At 46.4% G+C, this 22214-nt stretch overlaps 1 protein-coding gene across 2 annotated transcripts in view; it reads left to right on the top strand.

The window, feature by feature from the left end:
• The window catches only part of LOC144260054 (GTPase IMAP family member 8-like), a 39940-nt gene extending 18925 nt beyond the window's left edge, over positions 1–21015 (top strand). Inside the window, exons 3-4 of one of the 2 annotated variants that reach the window (XM_077808569.1) lie at positions 11202–12002; positions 19064–21015. In XM_077808569.1, the coding sequence (XP_077664695.1) occupies positions 11202–12002; positions 19064–19935 (1673 nt within the window). In that variant the 3' untranslated portion in view covers positions 19936–21015. The remainder of the gene's footprint in view (positions 1–11201; positions 12003–19063) is intronic. The other variant, XM_077808570.1, reaches the window with a different exon arrangement.
• The last annotated feature ends 1199 nt before the right edge of the window (positions 21016–22214 follow it).

Below are 22214 nucleotides of genomic sequence, written 5' to 3'. Positions count from 1 at the left end.
TGACTCTCCAGTTACCACCCCATTTCCCTTTCATCTCTACCCTCATTGAATCCACTGTTTACAATTGCTGTGCAGAGTTCTCCTCATCCAACTCCATCCTAGACTCTGTACACTCCAATTACTCCCTGCTGCACTCAACCGAAAGTGCTCTTAACACACTCTCTAATGACCTCTTCCTGGCCAAAGCTCAGAACCAGGACTCTCTCCACCTCCTCAACTGGCTGGCTGCCTTCAACACTGTGCTCTTCTTGGAATCTCATTGTCCCTTGGCACCTGTAACTCCATCCTCTCCTCCTACCCCTCTAATCTAGTCATTCAGAGGATCCTTCTCTTCTCTCCCTCCGCTTTCTCTGGGGATATCACAAAGCTGTGTCCTCAAGACCCTCCTCTTTTCATTCTACACTTTGTCTACAAAAAAGTGTAGACTATATAAGAGTAGACTATTGTATCAGTCATCACAAGTTAAGGAATGGGACATGCTGGTCCCCATCCCTTTGGTGCTGTTCTGCAAGAATAGCCAGCTGAGCCCCCAGTGCCCTATTGCACCTTCCCCCCATCCCATCAGACTGTGGGTGAGCTGGGTTGGGGCAAGTTTGGGGGATACCTAGAATCTCACAAAGCTGCTGAAACACTTTGGAGTCACAGTTTCTCTTTTGATCCATGTGTAACTCACCCGGGACCCCAGATCTGGTGAAGAATTCATTCACTAGGGCCCCTGCTGCTGTCACAGCAGGTCTGGATTGCATATCAGATAAGCCCCAGGCCATTTTGTGATGTAGTGATAGCAGCCAACAAATATTGATTGCTAGCCTCTGTCTCAGGCCAGGGCCCAAGCACATGAGTGGCAATGAGACACTGCTGCAAAGGGCCCTCCATGTCTTCAGGGACCCTTCTTTGTATTGCTAGAATCACGTTTCCCACACCAGCTCTCATCATCCTGCCTGCATTTTACACACTGGCAATTCTCCCTTCACTTGGCTAAGGTTTTTGCAACCCCAAAATGTCCACCAATTTTAAGCTCTTGACATAAAAATTCAGAAAGTCCTTTTTCAACGTATCTGGTACAGCCATCTGGTACCTGTACCCATCACTCACTGGTCTCTCCCATCTCCTGTACAATATTCCATCTTTAAACTCCAAGATTTCCAACTGTGGCCAGAAAGCTTTTACCATGGTATTGTGAAGGAAGGGACACTACATTCCAGATGTCTGAATTTCCAGTTGATTTTCCAGTCACACACTATCCCGACATCAGGATCCTCTCTTTGGGAAGCTTGTAGTTGCTCTGGGGTCCATTCCTGCTGCAGCCCCACCCCCATTGTTCCAGAGGATGAACCAGGAACATGGGCATTTCTATGGATTAGCGGAAGAGAGGCCCACCCATCCCCTTGAGCAACTAATTCCTGGCTCTCTTATTAGGGCAGCGTTTGCAACTAGCCACCCAACAAGGCAATCTGGACAAGATGCCAGCATTACCATGCCTATGGCCAGGCCTGTCTGTGATTGTGTGGGATTGTAGCATGGCAGTTTCTCCAACTGCCTGGCAAGCTGTCCCTCAGGATTGCTGCATCAAAAGAGCCATTGCAGGGAAGCATGGTCTGTCCTGACCATAAACTTCTTCCTGTACAAATAGCAATGGAAATGTTCCATAGATTTAATCCCTGCCAGGAGCTCTGTTCAGCTGGTGCAGTAATTTCTCTCAGGAGAACTTAGACTTTTACTATAATAAGCCCCCACCCCCTAAAGTCCCTTTTGTTGTTGTGTCAATACCTCCCCCAGACTGTAAGCACTAGCACCTGTGTCCAGCGGGAAAGGGGTTTTGAACCATGGCTGGGCCAAGGCGGGAGCAGTCGCCAGAGCCTTTTCCCACCCTCAGGATGCTCCATCACGCTCTGCTGACTCTGAACGGGTTTCCCTTCCTCACGCAACCGAGCCAGTGGTTTTCCAGTATTGGCAAACCCACAATTGAACCTTCTGTACCAGGAGCAGAGCCCTGTAAAACAGCACATCTGTGCATGTCTGGGGCATTGGCCAGCTCTGTACAGCCTCCGTTTTCTTTTTGTCAGGGGAAATTCCCTCCCCACTCATTGAGTGCCCAAGGTAGGTTACCTCTTTGTGGAACAACTCACATTTCTTTGGGTTCAGTTTCCAATTTCCACCTTCAGCTTATCACAAACTATTTGTAAATGTTTTAGTTCCTGCTCAAATGTTTTAGCCTGCACCAGGCGATCCTCTAGGTGTACCAGACAGGCTGAGAGGGGCATGCCATGTAATACCCTCTCCATTCATCTTGCAAATGTGGCTGACTCATTGCACAAGCCAAAAGCCATCACTTTAAATTGCCCTGCTGTGAAATCAGCCTCTTCCCTGTCCTTTGGATCCACTTCCACTTGTCAATACCCACTTGTAGTGTGGAAAACTACATTGAACCTGCCACAGCATCTGGGGTAGCATCTATTCATGGTAATGGATAAGAATCCTTTAAAGTGGTTTCACTGTATTTGCAATAGTCCACACAGAATCTGGTGCTGCCGTCCTTTGTCATAAGCAGAAGTATGGATGAGGCCCAAAGACTGTTTGAAAGCTAAACAATGCCTTCCTCATACATTCCGATGGCCAGTAGTACCTCTTCTCTTTTTGTTACTCGTCACAGCTCGAGGTTGCTGTTTAATAGGTCAGTTTCCCCCAGTATTAATCTTGTACTGGACCAGAAGAGTACAACTAATATCTTTGTTGGATGGGAGAAGAACTCCTGATTCCTAACCAGAAGGTCTCTTACCCTGTTGCGCTGTCCCCCGTTTGAGTGCGGAGCACTGCACTGAAGAAGTCCCATAGAACTCTAGCCGCTCACCTTCACCCCTTCACCACTGTTGTTTTCTTCTATACCAATATTTACCAGATCCACTGGTTCACATTTCACAGCCCCAGTTCCCTTTTCTACTCTTCGCTGCTTGTCAGAAACATTCAGCAAATGAACAGAGATCCGTTCTTGTTTCAGATCCACAAGAGCTTTAGCAGCTAAGATTCCTGTAAAAGCGGCAGAGAGTCCTGTGGCACCTTATAGACTAACAGACGTATTGGAGCAGGAGCTTTCGTGGGTGAATACCCACTTCGTCAGATGCATGTAGTGGAAATGATTCCTGTGAGACCCTGGGTCTGAAAACAGGTTCCAACCGCTCCCCGTCTTTCTCTTACTGGAAAACGAACACAGCATGTAGCTGTTATAATGGTTTCTGCCCCCGAGGGCAGGACAATTTGTTCACTGCAAACCAGTTGCCTAAACACCATTTGTCATACCTGGGCCATGTCGTAAAAGAGAATTTACGGGCTGTATTTGTAAGACACCTTTGCTGGCACTGATTACACAGTTATTAGCCATAACAAATCTAAATCAATTAATAGCTCATTTACTATTTCAGCCGCCCAGACGTCTTGCTTGAATTCCAGAACTCCAATCTTCAAACCCAGTTTTTGGACTGGTGCCCTTACCCCAGTCACTGTCTCCATTTGACACCAATTAAGTGTCTCCATTTTTGGATCCCCTATTCCCCAGCTCTTTTAGTGTGTCAGGTCTAATAACTTACGTTTTGAGCCTGTGTCAATTATCCCCATACACATCACGGTTTCTATTATACACAATAGCCAAACCCCCATAGTTTTTTAACTGCCCAGATTTAAACAAAACCTGTGGGGCTGATCCTTTAGTTTGGTGTCCCCTCATTTCCCAAACTTGGAGGAAGGGTTTCACTAGACCCTTCCACCAGTCTGTCTTGGCCTGTCTTAAAAAGGAGAACTGTTATAAGTTTGCGGCCTATTTATTTATAGTACCAGTATTTAACTGAATTGTTTCCTTTAATTTTTGCATTATTGCCAATTTCCCTTCTCTTAGAAACCAAATTTATCATTTGTTCTAATTGTTCAATAAAGTTGTGAACCAGATAGAAATCCCCTCTTGCATCTTACGTGTTAGACACAGAGCTGTGCTCACAGGGCTCATGGCGATCCGCTTCCATCTTCCTTTTATGATGCACGGCCACATGGAAAGATTCAAGTTCTATGGCAAACTCCGCAACCTCGCAAGTGTCTTTGCCCCCTTTTGCTGATTGTAATCTGCAAGTCCAAGTCCAGCTGAGCATCTAGAAATTGGTCCCTCGGCAGCTTATCCAGGAAGGCCTTATTGGTAACTGGGTATGTCAGGAGCACAAGCCTCTGCAAGTCCTCTGCCAGTTCAGCTGGGTTTTGCTTTCCCTCTCCTTCCAGCTCTTAGCTGTGCCTTGGCCAGCTCAGATACGTTGCTAGCTCCAAATCGCATCTCAAGGCTGGTAGCAGGTCTGGATAACTCAGTCTCTCTTCTAGGGGTAGGTTCAGCAGCACCATCAGAGCTGGGCTTCCTAAGCTGCCTGCTTGTAACCCCCCCCTTTCTGTCCCAGCTCCCAGCCATTGCTTTGAGCTGCAATGTTGAGCTGAGCCAAATAAGCCTCCCAGGGAGCATCATTTGAGCTGGGACAGCCCAACCTCTCCCCTTTGGGCCTCTGTGGATTCCAAACAGGGCAGAAATCTGTTGTAAATGTCCAGTCTTTCCCAAGTCCTCTGGCTGGCTCAGTTCTGCATCCAGGAAGGCTGCCTTCCACTGTGGTCTGTGACCCTTTTGATTTCCTTCTGCAGCTGAATTTTTAGTTTCATAAGTCCTTGTTGCAGCATGTCTTCTTTGGAAAGTTCCAAACTGGCCAAAGTCTGTTTAGTCTCTATTTAATAGAAAAACTTCTTGTTTGTGTCAGTCACATTGTTGGTCACCTCATCATCTTTCCTGAAAGATGGGGACAAATTGGAGAAAACCCAAAGGAGAGAAACAAAAAAGATTGAAGGTCTAGAAAACATGACTTACAAGAAAAGATTGAAAACATTGGGTTTGTTTAGTCTGGAGAAGAGAAGATAGAGTGGGGACATGATAACAGTTTTTAATTTTATAAAAGGTTGTTACAAGGAGAAGGGTGAAAAATTGTGCTCCATAACCTCTGAGGATAGGACAAGAAGCAATGGGCTTAAATTGCAGCAAGGGAGATTTGGACATTCAGAAAAACTTCCTAACTGTCAGGGTCATTAAGCACCGGAATAAATTGCCTAGGGAGGTTGTGGAATCTCCATCACTGGAGATTTTTAATAACAGGTTAGATAAACATCTGTCACGAATGGTCTAGTTATTACTTAGACCTGGCCTGAGTGCAGGAAACTGGACTAGATGACTTATTGGGGCCCCTTCCAAAGCTATACGTTTATAATTTTATGAGCAATCCATTTCACCATTCCAGCCTGGGGATGTTGCAGGTGGGTTTCACAATCTGTCCACTTTGTAGTTGCTGTTGCAACAGGGATCTCACCTCTGCCTGCAAGTCACCTCCGAGCCCTTTTGGGAAAACCTGCAGACGCTGCATTAATACCTTCTGTGAAGCCTCCAGCTCACGTTTCAGGTCGGGGTTTAAAACCCACTGGCCACTTTTGATTACTGCAATCACTTCCATCTTGATTCAACGGGAATATCAGCTCACAATCCCTCTCCTTGGAAATTGGATCCCACTGCTAACTCCAGCATTGCCCCTTTTTGACCCCAGCAGCTTGTCAAATTTCAGAGCCCTGGGGATGTTCCAGTTGGAAGTAGAAATTGATGGAGTGTAGCATTCTCTTTCATACAGTCTGGCTTATTTACAAGGAGTGTACAAAGTCCTGAATGCAGGAGGAACCACGAACAAAAGGAGCAGTTTCTTAGCTTATAGCCCAAAGTCTCTTTAACCAACATACCCACAACTTCTCCCTCTAACTGTTCCCAGGGTTACACTGTGCTCACACATTACTGCTTGGCTTTCAGACCTCTCTCTCTCTCTGTCTGTTCCCAGTTTCTGTGTGCGCTCTCTCACACACCACACACACACACACCTGGTCACAAAAGCCAGTGGAACCCCCCGCCACGTGGTGCTAGTTTCTGAGCAGATTCTATGAGGCCTTGTCATAAGTGTGGCCCCTTAGGTATTTCTTACAACAATCTTAAGAGCACAGTTTAACTCAAACCACAGCAAAGTTTAACCCAGCTCACAACAATAAACTCTGTTGTGTTAACTATTGCTGATGCATAAACTTTATGTGCAGCTGTGCATGACAGAGGAAGGTAACTAATCTGAAGAACTGTCCCAGATTGAGGTGTCATCAGAGGAGGTTTTGGAACAAATCGATAAATTAAACAGTAGTAAGTCACCACGACCAGATTCACCCAAGAGTTCTGAAGGAACTCAAATGTGAAATTGCTGAACTATTAACTGTAGTCTGTAACCTATCATTTAAATCAGATTCTGTACCAGAAGATTGGAGGATAGCTAATGTGATGCCAATTTTTTTAGAAGGCTCCAGAGGCAATCCTGGCAATTACAGGCTGGTAAGACTTTCTTCAGTACCAGGCAAATTGGTAGAAACTATAGTAAAGAACAGAATTATCACACATAGATGAACACGATTTGTTGGGGAAGAGTCAACATGTTTTTTGTAAAGGGAAATCCTGACTGACCAATCTACTAAAATATTTTGAGGGGGTCAAAAAGCATATGGACAAAGGAGATCCAGTGGATATAGTGTACTTAGATTTTCAGAAAGCCTTGGACAAAGTCCCTCACCAAAGGCTCTTAAGCAAAGTAAGCAGTCATGGGATAAGAGGGAAGGTCCTCTCATGGATCAGTAACTGGTTAAAAGATAGGAAACAAAGGGTAGGAATAAATGGTTAGTTTTCAGAATGGAAAGAGGTAAATAGTGGTGTTCCCCAGGGGTCTCTACTGGGACCAGTAGTGTTCAACATATTCATAAATGTCCTGGAAAAGGGGGTTGTCAAGGTTCCTTCCCCACTCTGAACTCTAGGGTACAGATGGGGGACCTGCATGAAAAACCTCCTAAGCTTACTTTTACCAGCTTAGGTTAAAACTTCCCCAAAGTACAAACTATTTTACCCTTTGCCCTTGGACTTCCACTGCCACCACCAAACGTTTATCTGGGTTACTGGGAAAGCGTTGTTTGGAAACGTCTTTCCCCCCAAAATCCTCCCAACCCTTGTACCCCACTTCCTGGGGAAGGTTTGGTAAAAATCCTCACCAATTTGCATAGGCAACCACAGACCCAAACCCTTGGATCTCAGGACAATGAAAAAACATTCAGTTCTTGAAAAGAAGAATTTTAATAGAAGAAACAGTAAAAAAGAATCACCTCTGTAAAATCAGGATGGTAAATACCTTACAGGGTAATTAGATTCAAAACATAGAGACTCCCTCTAGGCAAAACCTTAAGTTACAAAAAGACACACAGACAGGAATATTCATTCTATTCAGCACAGAATATTTTCTCAGCCATTTAAAGAAATCATAATCTAACGCATATCTAGCTAGATTACTTACTAAATTCTAAGACTCCATTCCTGTTCTGTCCCTGGCAAAAACCTCACCCAGACAGACACAGAGCCTTTGATGAAAGAAAAGGAGTACTTGTGGCACCTTAGAGACTAACGAATTTATTTGAGCATGAGCTTTCGTGAGCTACAGCTCACTTCATCAGATGCATACTAGAGCCTTTGATGTTCTCCCTCTTCCCAGCTTTTGAAAGTATCTTGTCTCCTCATTGGTCGATTTGGTCAGGTGCCAGCGAGGTTATCCTAGCTTCTTAACCCTTTACAGGTGAAAGGATTTTTCCTCTGGCCAGGAGGGATTTTAAAGGTGTGTACCCTTCCCTTTATATTTATGACAGGGGTAAACAGTGATGTGGCAAAATTTGCAGATGATACAAAAGTACTCAAGACAGTTAAGTCCAAAGCAGACTGGAAAGAGCTACAAAGAGATCTCACAAAACCGGGTGCTGGGCAACAAAATGGCAAATGAAATTCAATGTTGATAAATGCAAAGTACTGCACATTGGAAAATATAATTCCAACTATACATATAAAATGATTGGGTCTAAATTAGCTGTTAACACTCAAGAAAGAGATCTTACAGTCATTGTGGATAGTTCTCGGAAACATCCACTCAATGTGCAGCAGCAGTCAAAAAAGCGAACAGAATGCTGGGAATAATTAATAAAGGGATAGATAATAGGACAGAAAATATCATGTTGCCTCTATATCAATCCATGATATGCCCACATCTTGAATACTGTGTGCAAATCTGGTCACCCTATCTTTAAAATGACATACTGGAATTAGAAAAGATTCAGAAAAGGGCAACAAAAATGATTAGGGGTATGGAACAGCTTCCATATGAGGAGACATTAATAAGACTGGGACTTTTCATTTTGGAAAAGAGATGACTAAGGGGGGTATGATAGAGGTCTATACAATCATGACTGGTATGGAGAAAGTAAATAAGGAAGTGCTATTTATTCCTTCTCATAAACACAAGAACTAGGGGCCACTAAATGAAATTAATAGGTAGCAGGTTTAAAACAAACAAAAGGAGATATTTTTTCACACAACACACAGTCAACCTTTGGAACTCCTTGCTAGAGGATGTTGTGAAGGCCAAGACTATAACAGGGTTCAAAAAAGAACTAGATAAGTTCATGGTGGATAGATCCATCAATGGCTATTAGCCAGGATGGGCAGGGATGGTGTCCCTAGCCTCAGTTTGCCAGAAGCTGGGAATGGGTGACAGGGGATGGATCACTTGATGATGACCTGTTCTGTTCATTCCCTCTGGGGCACCTGGCACCGGCCACTGTCGGAAGACAGGACACTGGGCTAGATTGACCCTTGGTCTGACCCAGTGTGGCCGTTCTTATGTTCTTAAGGTTCATGTGCAGCTGCTGACATAGAACCTCTTCTCCTTGGCATCTGCACCTCTAGCTTTCTCCTGAAAGGTCTGCGCACCGCTCCACTCCCACGTAAGCCTTTAAAAACCTGGGAGATTCATACACAAAAACATTTCAGTGAAGCAGTCAGTTTCCTACACACAATATGACTGACAAACCCACAAAAGCAAAAAAATGAAAAGTTAAACCACCTGCCAGTATGTAATCTCTACCCCTCCAACCGCAGGTACACACTTTACCATGACTCCAGCTCACATGTGTTAGGGGGCTTATTCCTTCACGCGCTTCCTTCCCTGGTCCTTCTCGCATGAACAGAGAGCAACAATACCCTAAGTCCAAAGGTGCAAACAATTCGATGTTTATTGGGGTGAACTTCCAGCAAGCATGATTCCAGTTTCCTTCCTTAGTATCCTCCTTCCCAGCTCTGACACCACAGAGCCTTACACCTGTGTCCCTGTTCCCATTCCTGCCCTTAGCAAAACATTATTCCAATTTCCTTACCCCCATTCCCTGATCCCATTTCCCCCTTTAGCAAAACATGATTGCAATTTCCTTACCCCTATTCCCTGTTCCCATTTCCCCTCTTTAGCAAAACATGATTCCAATTTTCCCATCCCCATTCCCTGTTCCCATTTCCCCCATTCCCTGTTCCCATTTCCCCCACTCACTCACTTCCTGATTGACTGCAGACTATATAGTAAAACTTGAGTTCTGCTTAGCTATACCTTAACCAATCATTTTCCTGAAATTTAACTAACCAATCCTAACATATTGTAACATGATTATGTAACCAATTATATCCCACCACCTGAATTAGTTTACACCCAGCAAAATTAATTATACAGCAGACAGGAACAATCACAGAACCAGACAGAGATTATACAGACAAACAATAGCAAAGTGGGAACTATAATGACAAAACAATACAGAAGTGAGGATTTCACATCCCAGCTATTGATAAGTGAGTTCTTGCCAGACAGGATGCTATCAAACTAAGTTTCCTTTTACATTTTCTAGGCACTTCCCTTTCTCTGGAGGCTATAGGCACTATCAGGACAGGATTGTATCCTAAGAGCCCAATAGCACCTTCTTTCAGTGTGACTAGTTTGGGATGTGAGGAGGTGACCGGTCGCTTCCCAGCTTATGGCTGCCTCTGCTGCTTAGCCAAAGGCCTTAGCCTAAGCACAGGGCCTCAGACTGTCACAGTAAGAGAAGGACCTTACACCGGCAGACAGTGATTTTGATTCTTTCTTTTATACCTCTATCACTAGCCAAGTGATAAAAATACACCTAAATTCTTAGAGTCTAGGCCTTTACAGACAGGCCTGAATATCTAGATCCTAACAACATGTATCAACCTTAACACTACCCCACAGGCTGCCAGTCTTCCATCATCCCTTCTACCAAAGTATTCCCTCCCAACACGAGACACTGCTAAACAAAACACCCACTGCTATACCAAGAGTAATGGGCCAGTGCTCTTAGGTGATAAGAAAAATTTTCTTGCAGCTTGGCTCAGGAACTTCGGTTCTCGCCTGCCACCCAGCTTCCTGTTTCAGTTCTTGGGCTTCCTACGTGGCTCTGCTTATGCACGTCAGTCTTCAACTGCAGTATCCCCTGTTGCCCCAGCCATCGGTTTATCCCGAACAGCTGGCTAGATACTGTATATTTTTGTACTCTTGCCAAGCAGTAGCAGAATTCATGGCCGTGCATGCTGGTTTCGTGTTTGGAATTGAATACAATCTTAGGAATCTTTCACTTCCTACAATGGGCATGGAATCACGTGACATGCAAATGTGTCTCGAAGATCCATTCATGAACCTCAGTCTGAACTCTCAGCAACCTGTCCTGTTTCAATCCTGAGGCTCCATACTTCCCTCCTTACCCCCAATTCACCCTGCTCCAGTCCTCATGACAAATCAGCCCCAACTTGCTGAATCCTGCGCTTCTCCAGCCTTGGACCCACAGCTGTGCCAATAAACTCCCGAACTCGTCTGCTGCTTCTGTCTGGGACCGAACACAGCTCCATTAACAGGCCTCTGTCCTGAACTGCAGCACTCCCCCGTCCTCCAGTCCTAGGTCTGCCCTAACCCGATGGTGCAAAGTGCTGTGCTGTGCGATGTTTTTCTGTGTATAAAGGTTCACTAGGATGAGACGTAAGCTCACTTCACTTTCAGCAGGACTCATTTGGATCCAAGACCTCTAGGATTTACTGACTTGATCAGTAGCCCCCTTGGCTGCCCATTTACCCTTCCATAGAAAGTTAAAGCATTAAGCCAAGTGTGAGCACAGGGCCACAAATCTTAGTTCTCTGCCACCTCTTTAGTACCTGCGCAGTGATGTTCTGAATCTGTCACACTTGTTCCCAACAGGGCCGGGGAGCGGCAGCCGATCCACTGGGGAATCCGAACTGAGGATCATCCTCGTCGGTAAGAGTGGAGGAGGGAAAAGTGCAACAGGAAACACCATCCTTGGGGAGGAGAAGTTTGAGTCCGTACTGGAGGCAACGCCCATTACTCAGACATGTTGTAAAGACAGCAGGGCCTGGAAAGGAAGGCAGGTTGTGGTTATCGACATGCCTGCTATTTTTGACACCAAGCACTCTGATGAACATACCACCCATGAGATCTGTCACTGTGTCGCGCTCTCCTCCCCAGGCCCCCACGCTCTGGTGCTGGTGACCCAGCTGGGCCGTTTCACAGAGGAAGACCAGCACGCCGTGAGGAGAGTAAAAGAGATTTTTGGCCCCGAGGCCATGAAGTACACAATTGTCTTATTCACCCGACGAGAAGACTTACGGAGTGGAACCCTGGAGGAGTATATCTCCCACTCGGATAACAAACAGCTTCAGGAGCTGATCGAACAATGTCAGGGCCGATACTGCGCTTTCAACAATAAAGCTACATGGGATGAACGGGCTGCCCAGGCTGATGAGCTGATGACTAAGATTGATCGTATGGTGGAGGAGGAGCATAAAGACTATCTGATGTGTAAAGCACCTGAGAAGTTTCGAAAAGAAGGTGAGACAGATAAAAGTAAAAATAAGATGGGCGAAGTGGAAGATGATACGAAAGCGGATATACAGGAAGGAAATCAAGGGGGAGAGGACTCATCCATGGAAAAAGAGAAATCCCATAGGAAAAAACTAAAACTGCAGATAGAATTAAACAAGAGTAAGTTTCATTGTATGTTAGGTTCCTTAGGGCTTGTTTATACTACCCCGTGGGGTCGATCTAAGATACACAACTCCAGCTACGTGAATAGGATAGCTGAAGTCGACGTACTTAGATCTACTTACCATGGTGTCTTCACTGCAGTAAGTCGACAGCTGACGCTCTCCCATCGACTCCACTTGCGCTTCTCGTTCTGCTGGAGTACCGGAGTCGACGGAAGAGCGCTCAGCGGTCGATTTATCGCGTCTAGTATAGACGCGATAAATTGACCCCCGCTGGATTGATCGCTGCCTGCCGATCCGGCAGATAGTGTAGACAAGACCACTGTTCAAGGTGCTCAGCACTGTCCCAGTGATGATCGGGATTGAGTTACATCCATTTTGTAGTTCTCCTGTGTGTTTTCACCAGATTTCATAGCGTCAATGAAATTAGAGGTGGATGGAAGAGACCTATTAATTCACATTGAATGTCTATATTGGAAAATGTTGGAGGATTGTTCCCTACTCTGCAGTCTCCATTTTTTTTTTCAAATTAGTTTTACGCAAGTTTTTGATGGGGCTTTTATCACTTATGAGATGGTTCCATCTGTTAGGAAGGTTTCCTGTTACCTTACATTTTCTTTTGACTCAGTATTAAACCATTATTCTTACTTATAAATCCTTGAGCCACCCAACAAGTCCATCCTTCCAAAATGCCAATCAGTTTTATTGCTGTTCTCTAATGCATCCGATGAAGTGAGCTGTAGCTCACGAAAGCTTATGCTCAAATAAATTTGTTAGTCTCTAAGGTGCCACAAGTACTCCTTTTCTTTCTAGAACCCCTGTAACTTACCCTGCCTGGTGATGAAGTGTTGAGATTTGAATGCAATATTCCAATTGTAATCAAGCCTAGGGGCTCTCTCACCTCTCTGCTCTTGGACATTTTGCCTCTGCAGCCCAAAGCCATATTGGCTTTTTCTGCTGACATGTCACATTGCAAACTTACTTCTAAATTGTTTCCCTAACACCCCCACAGACTCTAAAAAGTCATGAAAGGAATTTTGCTGCTCTGTCACCCGACAGACTCATAAGCGTTTGTTTTCCTGTAGCACCTGGAGACTAAGGGTAACATTTTCAAACTTGCTTAAGTCTTAAATCCTGCATCTGAGCCACTCGGAGACCCGCACCTCTCTCAGGCTATGTCTACACTAGAAATGTGACAATGGCACAGCTGTAGCAGTTCAGTGGAGGCACTTCCTACACTGACAGGAGGGGTTCTTCCATCCCGGTGGTAAATCCACCTCTCCGAGAGGTGGTAGATGGTCAATGGAAGAATTCTTCTATTGACTTAGCGCTGTCTACACTGGGGATTAGGTCAGCTTAACTACTTCTCTCCAGGGTGTAAATTTTTCATGCCCCTGAGTGATGTAGCTGGGTCGACCTAACTTTCTAGTGTAGACCAGCCCTTAGTGGAAAACATTTTATAAGGGTCAGTAAATGAAATTAGCAATTGCTCTTTACCAACATCACATACAGTGAAACCTTTACAAGAGATCAACTTATCAGGCAAGCAGGTCTTGAAATTACCTCCAAAGTATTCCCAAATGTACTGAATCCAGTTCAATTCCACCAATACTAAACGACTATTTCCATTAAGCAACCAGTTTGTCACACTCTTGAGAGGCTTTTAATTGAAGTGTCCCTCACTTTGATGTCACTTAATTGTAGACATGCCTGTGAGATTGCTTTCACGGACTGCAGAGGTAAATTCATTTCTATTTGGTGGGGAGGAGACAAGGATCAGCACCAATGAAATATAAAGATGAGATGCTGGAGAAAGAACTATTAGACTGGATGGTCATACCATTTCCCTGACTCTGGACTCCATTACGTGCAACTCACTGTTTAAGGATTGTGATATGTCCTCCTAAACTCATGTAGCTCTTTCATGACCTCCCACCACTTGTCTCCAATATTGCAGCAATCATTGTTCATGATCCACTGATTACTCCCCTCATTAAGTCTGCCATCATCCTTCTCAAAAACCCCGCCTGAGGTCTCCTCTTTCACCGGCCACTGCCCACTTTCCTTTATTAGCAACATCTCATAAGAGTTTAACTTTTCTCACCTACCTAGCAAGCTCTGACCACTCTCAGGGTTTGTCTACATTACCAGCTGGATCGACGGGCAGCGATCGATCCAGCGGGGGTTGATTTATCGTGTCTAGTCTAGATGCGATAAATGGACCACCGGGCACTCTCCCATCCACTCCGGTACTCCACCAGGGCAACAGGCGCAGGCGGAGTCGGCAAGAGAGTGTCAGCTGTCAACTTACCGCAGTGAAGACACGAAGTAGAACTAAGTACGTCGACTTCACCTACGTTATTCACGTAGCTGAAGTTGCGTAACTTAGATCGATTCCCCGCCCCCCGCCAGTGTAGATCAGGCCTTAGTCTGTCTTTTCTCCCTCTCTAGGCACCCATTCAGCGAAGTCCTTAAGCACACACTTAAAGTTAAGTTCTTTCCTGAACTGAGGCCCTTGTACTGAAATTGTTTTAGAGCACACGTGGCCAGTTGTCATACCCAGGCTCACCCTCCTTGCTTGTCCCTTCCTTCCCCCATTTCACCTTCTAGCCTAACTATAAAAATGAAAAAACTAGGACTCTGAAGCGATTAAAAAATTAATCATGATTAAGCGTGTTGTAATAATAGAATACATTTATTTAAATATTTTTGGATGTTTTCCACATTTTTCAAATATACTGATTTCAGTTACAGCACAGAATGCAAAGTGTACAGTGCTCACTTTATATTTATTTTTATTACAAATATTTGCACTGTAAAAAAGAAACAAAAGAAATAATATTTCAATTTAACTCATACAAGCACTGTCGTGTAATCGCTTTATCATGAAAGTTGAACTTACGAATGTGGAATTATGCCCTCAAAAATACAACAGTGTAAAACTTTAGAGTCTAGACATCTACTCAGTTCTTTTTGTTGTTCAGCCAATGGCTCAGACAAACAAGTGTGTTGACATTTGCGGGAGAGAATGCTGCCTGCTTCTTGTTTCCAGGGTCACCTGAAAGTGAGAACAGGTGTTTGCATGGCACTGTTGTGGCCGGCATCACAAGATATTTATGTGCCAGATGTGCTAAAGATTAATATATCCCTTCATGCTTCAACCACCATTATAGAGGACATGTGTCCATGCTGATGATGGGTTCTGCTCGATAACAATCCAAAGCAGTATGGACTGACACACGTTCATTTTCATCATCTGAGTCAGATGCTGCCAGCTGAAGGTTGATTTTCTTTATTGGTGGTTCGGGTTCTGTAGTTTCCACATCGGAGTGTTGCTCTTTTAAGGCTTACGAAAGCACGCTCCACACCTCGTCCCTCTCGGATTTTGGAAGGCACTTCAGATTCTTAATCCTTGGGTCGAGTGCTGTAGTTATTTATAGAAATCTCACATTGGTACCTTCTTTGTGTGTTGTCAAATCTGCAGTGAAAGTGTTCTTAAAATGAACAACATGTGCTGGGTCATCATCTGAGACAGCTAGAACATGAAATATATGGCAGAACGCAGGTAAACACAGAGCAGGAGACATACAATTCTCCCCTGAGGAGTTCAGTCATAAATTTAATTATTGCATTATTTTTTTAATGAGCATCATCAGCATGGAAGCATGTCCTCTGGAATGGTGGCTGAAGCATGAAGAGGCATACACATTTTTAGCATTCTGGCACGTAAATACCTTGCAATGCCAGTTACAAAAGTGCCATGCGAACGCCTGTTCTCACTTTCAGGTGACATTGTAAATAAGAAGTGGTCAGCATTATCTCCCATGAATGTAAACAAACTTGTTTGTCTGAGCGTTCGCCTGAACAAGAAGTAGGATTAAGAGGACTTGTAGGTGCTATAGTTTTACATTGGTTTGTTTTTGAGTGCAGTTATGTCACAAAAAATAATTCTACATTTGTATGTTGCTCTTTCACAATTAAGAGATTGCACTGCAGGACTTGTATGAGGGGAATTTCTTTTGTTTATAATTCTTTTGTTATGCAGTTTCCCCGCTCTTGGTTTAATGCTTGTCTCCCTCTTCACCCCGTGCCATGGCTCTGCTGCTACAGCCGTGCCCAGGCCGAGGGTGGTAATGGCAGGGGCCAGCCACACAAGGGCTGGGTGCTGGGCTGGTGGGGTCCTGCCATTGCTCCTCTTTGTGCAGGCTGGGGCCTCCCTCCACTCTGGATCACTGCGCCGAGCCTTCAGGCAGGTGGGGCCTGCCCAGGAGGACGCACCTCACTCCCTTCTGAGCAGAGCACCTACCACGACCACTCAGGGACGGATTTGCACCTTATGCACCTCTAGGGACAGCATTTTCAGTGCCCATCCCCTCCTACCACTGACCCTCGTGTTTTCCATAAAAAAATGAAACTTTTAACCCACTTTTAACTTGTAGGCAGCCCTAGAATGCCAGCGCCCCCAGGCATGTGCCTATTGTACCTAATTGGAAATCCGGCCCGATCACCACTGCGGCCCCGAGCCCTGGGTGCAGGGTCTCGCCACCACCCTCATAGAGCTGACGTGGGGTGTCAGCAGATCACACACACACATACCATGCCCCCACCCCGACACACAGAGATGGTGTCAGCAGGGACCCCCAGCCAGGAACCCCTGCTCCAGGGGAGTGGGAGCGGCAGCCAGCGGTCTCTGTTTTATTCTGTGTGCAGAATGAGTGCTCGAGCTCAAATCTCAGACCGCCAGCCTCCCCTTCCCCTTCCTGCTCCTCTTACTGTGTCCCCAACTGCTTCCAGTGACCCCTGCAGTCACTGCGACCCTCTCCTCCCTCCCTCCTCGCTCATTCCAGCCCCATGTCCACTGCCACCTCCTCGCCCTCCCAACCTCTCATTCTCTCTCTGCCGCCCCCTCCTTGCTCTCAGGTATCAGCTTGAGCTCTGGGCTCCACACCCTCGAGAGGGGAGCTCCCCTCACAGGCCCCCACTTCCTCCTCCAGCTTCCCCCTCACCCCTGGCTACCTGCAGGAGCTCAGGCCACACCCCATCCCACCCCTTCCCGCGAGCAGGGCAGCTGGGGCTCCGTCTGCCCTGGTGGTGGGACTGGGACCCGGCAGCTCCTCTCAGCCCTAGGTTCCTCCCGCACCCCCTATTCCCTCTACTCTCCATTCCTGTGAGCCCCCCGCTCACACCGGTTACCAGCCCCGCCCCCGGCCTCTCTGCTGGGGCCCCTCCCTCACATCCACCCAGAGGTGAAAGTAAGCCGGTACGCCCCGGTACGGTGTACCAGCAAGAGCCGGTGTGCCGTACTGGGACCGGCTTTCCCAGACGGCAGTTTAAAGCCCTGGGGTAGGGGTGGCGGGGCTGCGGTGGGGATTTAAAGGGCCGAGACGGTAGCAACAGCTGGAGCCCTGGGGCCCTTTAAATCCCCGACGGAGCCCGGCCGCCGCTACCCCAGGGCTCGGGCAGCAGGGCTCCAACAGGGATTTAAAGGGCTCAGGGCTCCGGCAGCTGCTACCACAGTGGAGCCCCAGGCCTTTAAAGCTCTGCCAGAGCCCAGAGCCCCAGGGTAGCGGTGGCAGCCGGGAGCCCCCAGGGCTCTGCTGCAGTGGCGGCAGCGGGAGCCCTGGGCCCTTTGAATCGCTCCCAAGCCCCGGGGCTCCCAGCCGCCTCTGCAGCTGGTAGCTCGGGGGTAATTTAAAGGGCCCTGGGCTCCCAGCCGCCACGACTGCAGCTGGAGCCCCAGGCCCTTTAAATCAAGATTTAAAAGGCCCGGGGATTTAAGGCCCCGCCTCTTCCGGTTGAGGCCACGCCCCCTGCGCAGGACTCCGGCGTACCAGTAACTCCTCAAACTTACTTTCACCCCTGCATCCATCACCCTCCCCTCTGCCTTCTCCCTTCCCTGTCCTGCCCGGCCTCTGGTAGCCAGGCAGCAGGTGCCCGGGGAGGGTGATGCTGAGGAGCAGCAACTCAGCACCTTCCCCATTGGCACACGGAGCTACCAGCACCAAGCCTGGAGACAGCCTGTGCTGTGGTCAGTGACCTCCAACCCCACAGACAGACCCATGTGTCCCCCATTCTGTGCGTGGGAGGAGGTCACTGATAGCGGCTGTCTCTGCTCCATGGCCGGGCCTGGTCCCTGGCTGGGAGGAGTCCAGCACATTGGGTGTAGACAGCTGTGTCTTGGTGTAGGGACGTTGCTAGTTCCTTGATCTTACTGAGATACGGGATACTGCACCTGCTGGTAATTAGGAGGGTCTGCTGGGTCCATAGACCAGGGGTTGGCAGCTGGCTGCCAAAGGTTGCCGACCCCTTCCATAGACATTGTTACTGAGAACTGGCTGGATCAGGTGTGCTGCAGGGTGGGCGCTGGGGTTACCTCCTCTTGGGGATGCTGCCAATCTCTCAGAAAGGTCCCGGCCTGCTGCTGGGGGTCTTTCACTCTCCACATTGGGCACAGAGTCAAGTGACATGCACACGTATCCCAAAGATCTGCCCATGAACCTCAATCTGATTTCACAGCACCTCTCCCCTTTCAATCCTGGGGCTGCAGCCTTCCCTCCCTATCCACCTCTATAGCCCCAGTTTACCCTGTTCCAGGCCTCATTTCAAATCAGCCCCACTTGCTGAATCCTGCGCTTCTCCAGCCTTGGCCCCATGGCTGTGCCAATAAACTCCCGTCCTCATCTGCTGCTTCTGTCTGGGACCGAACACAGCTCCATTAACAGGCCTCAGTCCTGAATCCAGCACTCCCCAGTCCTCCAGTCCTAGGTCTGTCCTATCCCGATGGTGCAAAGTGCTGTGCTGTGCGATGATTTTCCAGTGTATAAAGGTTCACTAGGATGAGACGTAAGCTCACTTCACTTTCAGCAGGACTCATTAGGATCCAAGACCTCTAGGATTTACTGACTTGATTGGTAGCCCCCTGGGCTGCCCATTTACCCTTCCATAGAAAGTTAAAGCATTAAGCCAAGTGTGAGCACAGGGCCACAAATCTTAGTTCTCTGCCACCTCTTTGGTACCTGCGCAGTGATGTTCTGAATCTGTCACACTTGTTCCCAACAGGGCCGGGGAGCGGCAGCCGATCCACTGGGGAATCCGAACTGAGGATCATCCTCGTTGGTAAGAGTGGAGGAGGGAAAAGTGCAACAAGAAACACCATCCTTGGGGAGGAGAAGTTTGAGTCCGTACTGGAGGCAACGCCCGTTACTCAGACATGTTGTAAAGACAGCAGGACCTGGAATGGAAAGCAGGTTGTGGTTATCGACACACCTGCTATTTTTGACACCAAGCACTCTGATGAACAAACCACCCCTGAGATCAGTCGCTGTATGGAGCTCTCCTCCCCAGGCCCCCACGCTCTGGTGCTGGTGACCCAGCTGGGCCGTTTCACGGAGGAAGACCAGCACGCTGTGAGGAGAGTAAAAGAGATTTTTGGCCCCAGGGCCATGAATTACACAATCGTCGTCTTCACCCGCAGAGAAGACTTACCGAGTGGAACCCTGGAGCAGTATATCTCCCACTCGGATAACAAACAGCTTCAGGAGCTGATCGAACAGTGTCAGGGCCGATACTGTGCTTTCAACAATAAAGCTACATGGGATGAACAGGCTGCCCAGGCTGACGAGCTGATGGCTAAGATTGCTCGTATGGTGGAGGAGGAGAAAAAAGACCAACCGTTCTACACTAATGAGGTATACAAAAAGGCTGAGAAGCTTCAGAAGGCAAAAGACATGTTGTGTAATAAAAGTGAAAGACCACATTGGTGTGAAAAAGGGAAGGCTGAGCTGAGAGAATTGATAGAACTACAGAAATCTTATGAGAAAAAACAGAAATCCAAGGTTGATACAAAAAACCCTAATTCCTGGGGTTTCCCTGTCTCATTGTCAGGTTTCCGAGTGCCAAAATGTCTGCGGTTCAGAAATGATGGTAACTGAGCTACATCTATTTTCTGGTTCTCTTTGTAGAGGCTCAGGAATCAGAGATGGAGGGAAAAGAACTTTTAACTCTTCTTAAGTAAAATTTTCAAAGCGGCTCAGGGTGTGTCTACACGGCATTTTGGAGTGTGCGGGAGCACGTCTCTCAGCCCCGGTTGATAAAAGCCCACCCAAACCCTCAGGCTTCGGTACCCGAGCTTCAGCTCGAGCTGAAACTTCCTAGAGCTGTCTCTAAAGCTGTTTTTAGAGCACTAGTGTGAGACCTGCTAGCCCAGGCTGGGATGCTTGCTCCAAAATGCTGTGCAGACGTACCCCACGTGACTTCAGAGCCTATGTCCCCGTTGTCTCCAGGTCTTGGGGGATTGAGACTTCGGAGGATTGTTTCCGACAGTATCTACTCCAATGTTTTGTTCCATTCGGTCTTAAACAAATCACTGATGGAAACCAGCTGTTTGTTGATGAAAGCCCCACTCTCTGTTAGGAAAAAGTCCTGTTACCCTAATTGTTCTTTTCTTCAATTTCACCCAGTTATACCTATGTATAAATCTTTGGCCCATCCTAAGCAATTCAGTTCTTCCAAATGCCCAATCCATTTTACTGCTCTTCTCCAGCACCCCTATAATTCACCTTTTCTGGTAGTGAAATGCCCAGATCTGAAAGCACCATTCCAGGAGTGATCACTCCAAGAGTTCTAGCCAGCCCTGTCACCTCCCTGCTCTGGGACAGGACGGCTCTGCAGCCCAAAGGCACGTTGGCTTTGTCTGCTAACACCTCACATGGCAAACTCCTGTCTAATGTGTGTGTTTCCCTCAATCTCGAAAAAGTCATTAAAGGAATTTCAGTGTTTCATAACTACGAATTCCTAAATCCTGCATCTCAACAGTTCATATGTCCTCACCCTATACTAGTGCAGAACGTTTATACAGAGATCAGTAAGTCAAACCATTCATTTCTTTACTGTTCTTTACTGATATTACTTACTGAGAAATCTGTACCAGAGACACCTTATTGTGAAAACATGTCTTAGGACACTGCTGTGGTATAAACCTCTCAAAATTAAACAAACGTTGTTCAGAGATACATCAGAATTATTTTATATTCCTGTTTTGATTTATGATGAAAATGAAATTGAGCAGGTAATCTATGGCTCTGATGCATGAAATATTAGACAGTTGTAGTGAAAAATATATGAAGTAAACAAATTAATGGTAATTTTTACATCCAGGTAGAGTGAGACTTTTTCTAAGTTACTGATACATTCGTTGCCAAAGCTTGGAGAAGACTGCGGGAGATATATGCCCTTTAAAGTGAGAGAGCCGAACGAGCCTTCTCTTTGTTCTTCTGAAGTATTAGAAAAGGAATCGTTTCCTGGTAACAAATATTAGAATTGTACATGCAAGATCGGGTCTGGATTCTGCTTTCTCAAACTCTAAATTGGTTTGTCTTTAAAAACTATGGCCAGTGTCAGGTACTTAAAAGGGAATTAATAGAACAGGCAATCATCCAGTGATCCTCCCCTCTTCTCCACTCCCAGTTTCTGGTGGTCAGAGTTTTAGGACACCCAGAGCATGGGGATTGAGTCACTGATCATCTTGGCTAATAGCCATTGATGGACTTATCCTCCATCAACTTATCTAATTCTTTTTTGAACCCTGGTATATTTTTGGCCTTTGCAACATCCCATGGCAATGAATTCCACAGGTTCACTGTGTGCTATTTTAAGAAGTACTTCCTTTTGTCTGTTTTAAACCTGCTGCCTATTCATTTCATCGGATCACCTCTAGTTCTTGTGTTATGTGAAGAGGTCAGTAACACGGCCCTGTTCCCTTTCTCAACACCATTCATGATTGTATAGACTCTATCCTAGTCCCCCTAGTCATCTTTTTTTTAAATTGAACAACCCTAGTCTTTTAAATCTCTCCTGGCATGGAAGCTGTTCCATATGTTTTTGTTAGCTTCTCTGTACATTTTCCATTTCTAATATATCTTTTTACAGGTGGGGTGCCCAGAACTGCACGGCATGGATTTCTATACTGGCAGATATTTTCGTTATCAATCCCTTTCCTACTAGTTCCTGTCATTCTGTTAGGGTTTTTTTGACTGTCTCTGCACATGGAGCAGATGTTTTCAGAGAACATGACTCCAACATCTCCTTCATGGGTAGTAACAGCCAATTTAGACCCCCTCATTTTGTATGTATAGTTGGGATTATGGTTTCCAGGGTGCATTACTTTGTACTTATCAATACTGAATTTCATCTGGAATTTTGTTGCCTGGTC

Source organism: Eretmochelys imbricata, chromosome 2, assembly GCF_965152235.1.
Source record: "Eretmochelys imbricata isolate rEreImb1 chromosome 2, rEreImb1.hap1, whole genome shotgun sequence".
Taxonomy (NCBI): domain Eukaryota; kingdom Metazoa; phylum Chordata; order Testudines; family Cheloniidae; genus Eretmochelys; species Eretmochelys imbricata.
This window is presented reverse-complemented; position numbering and strand designations above follow the sequence as displayed.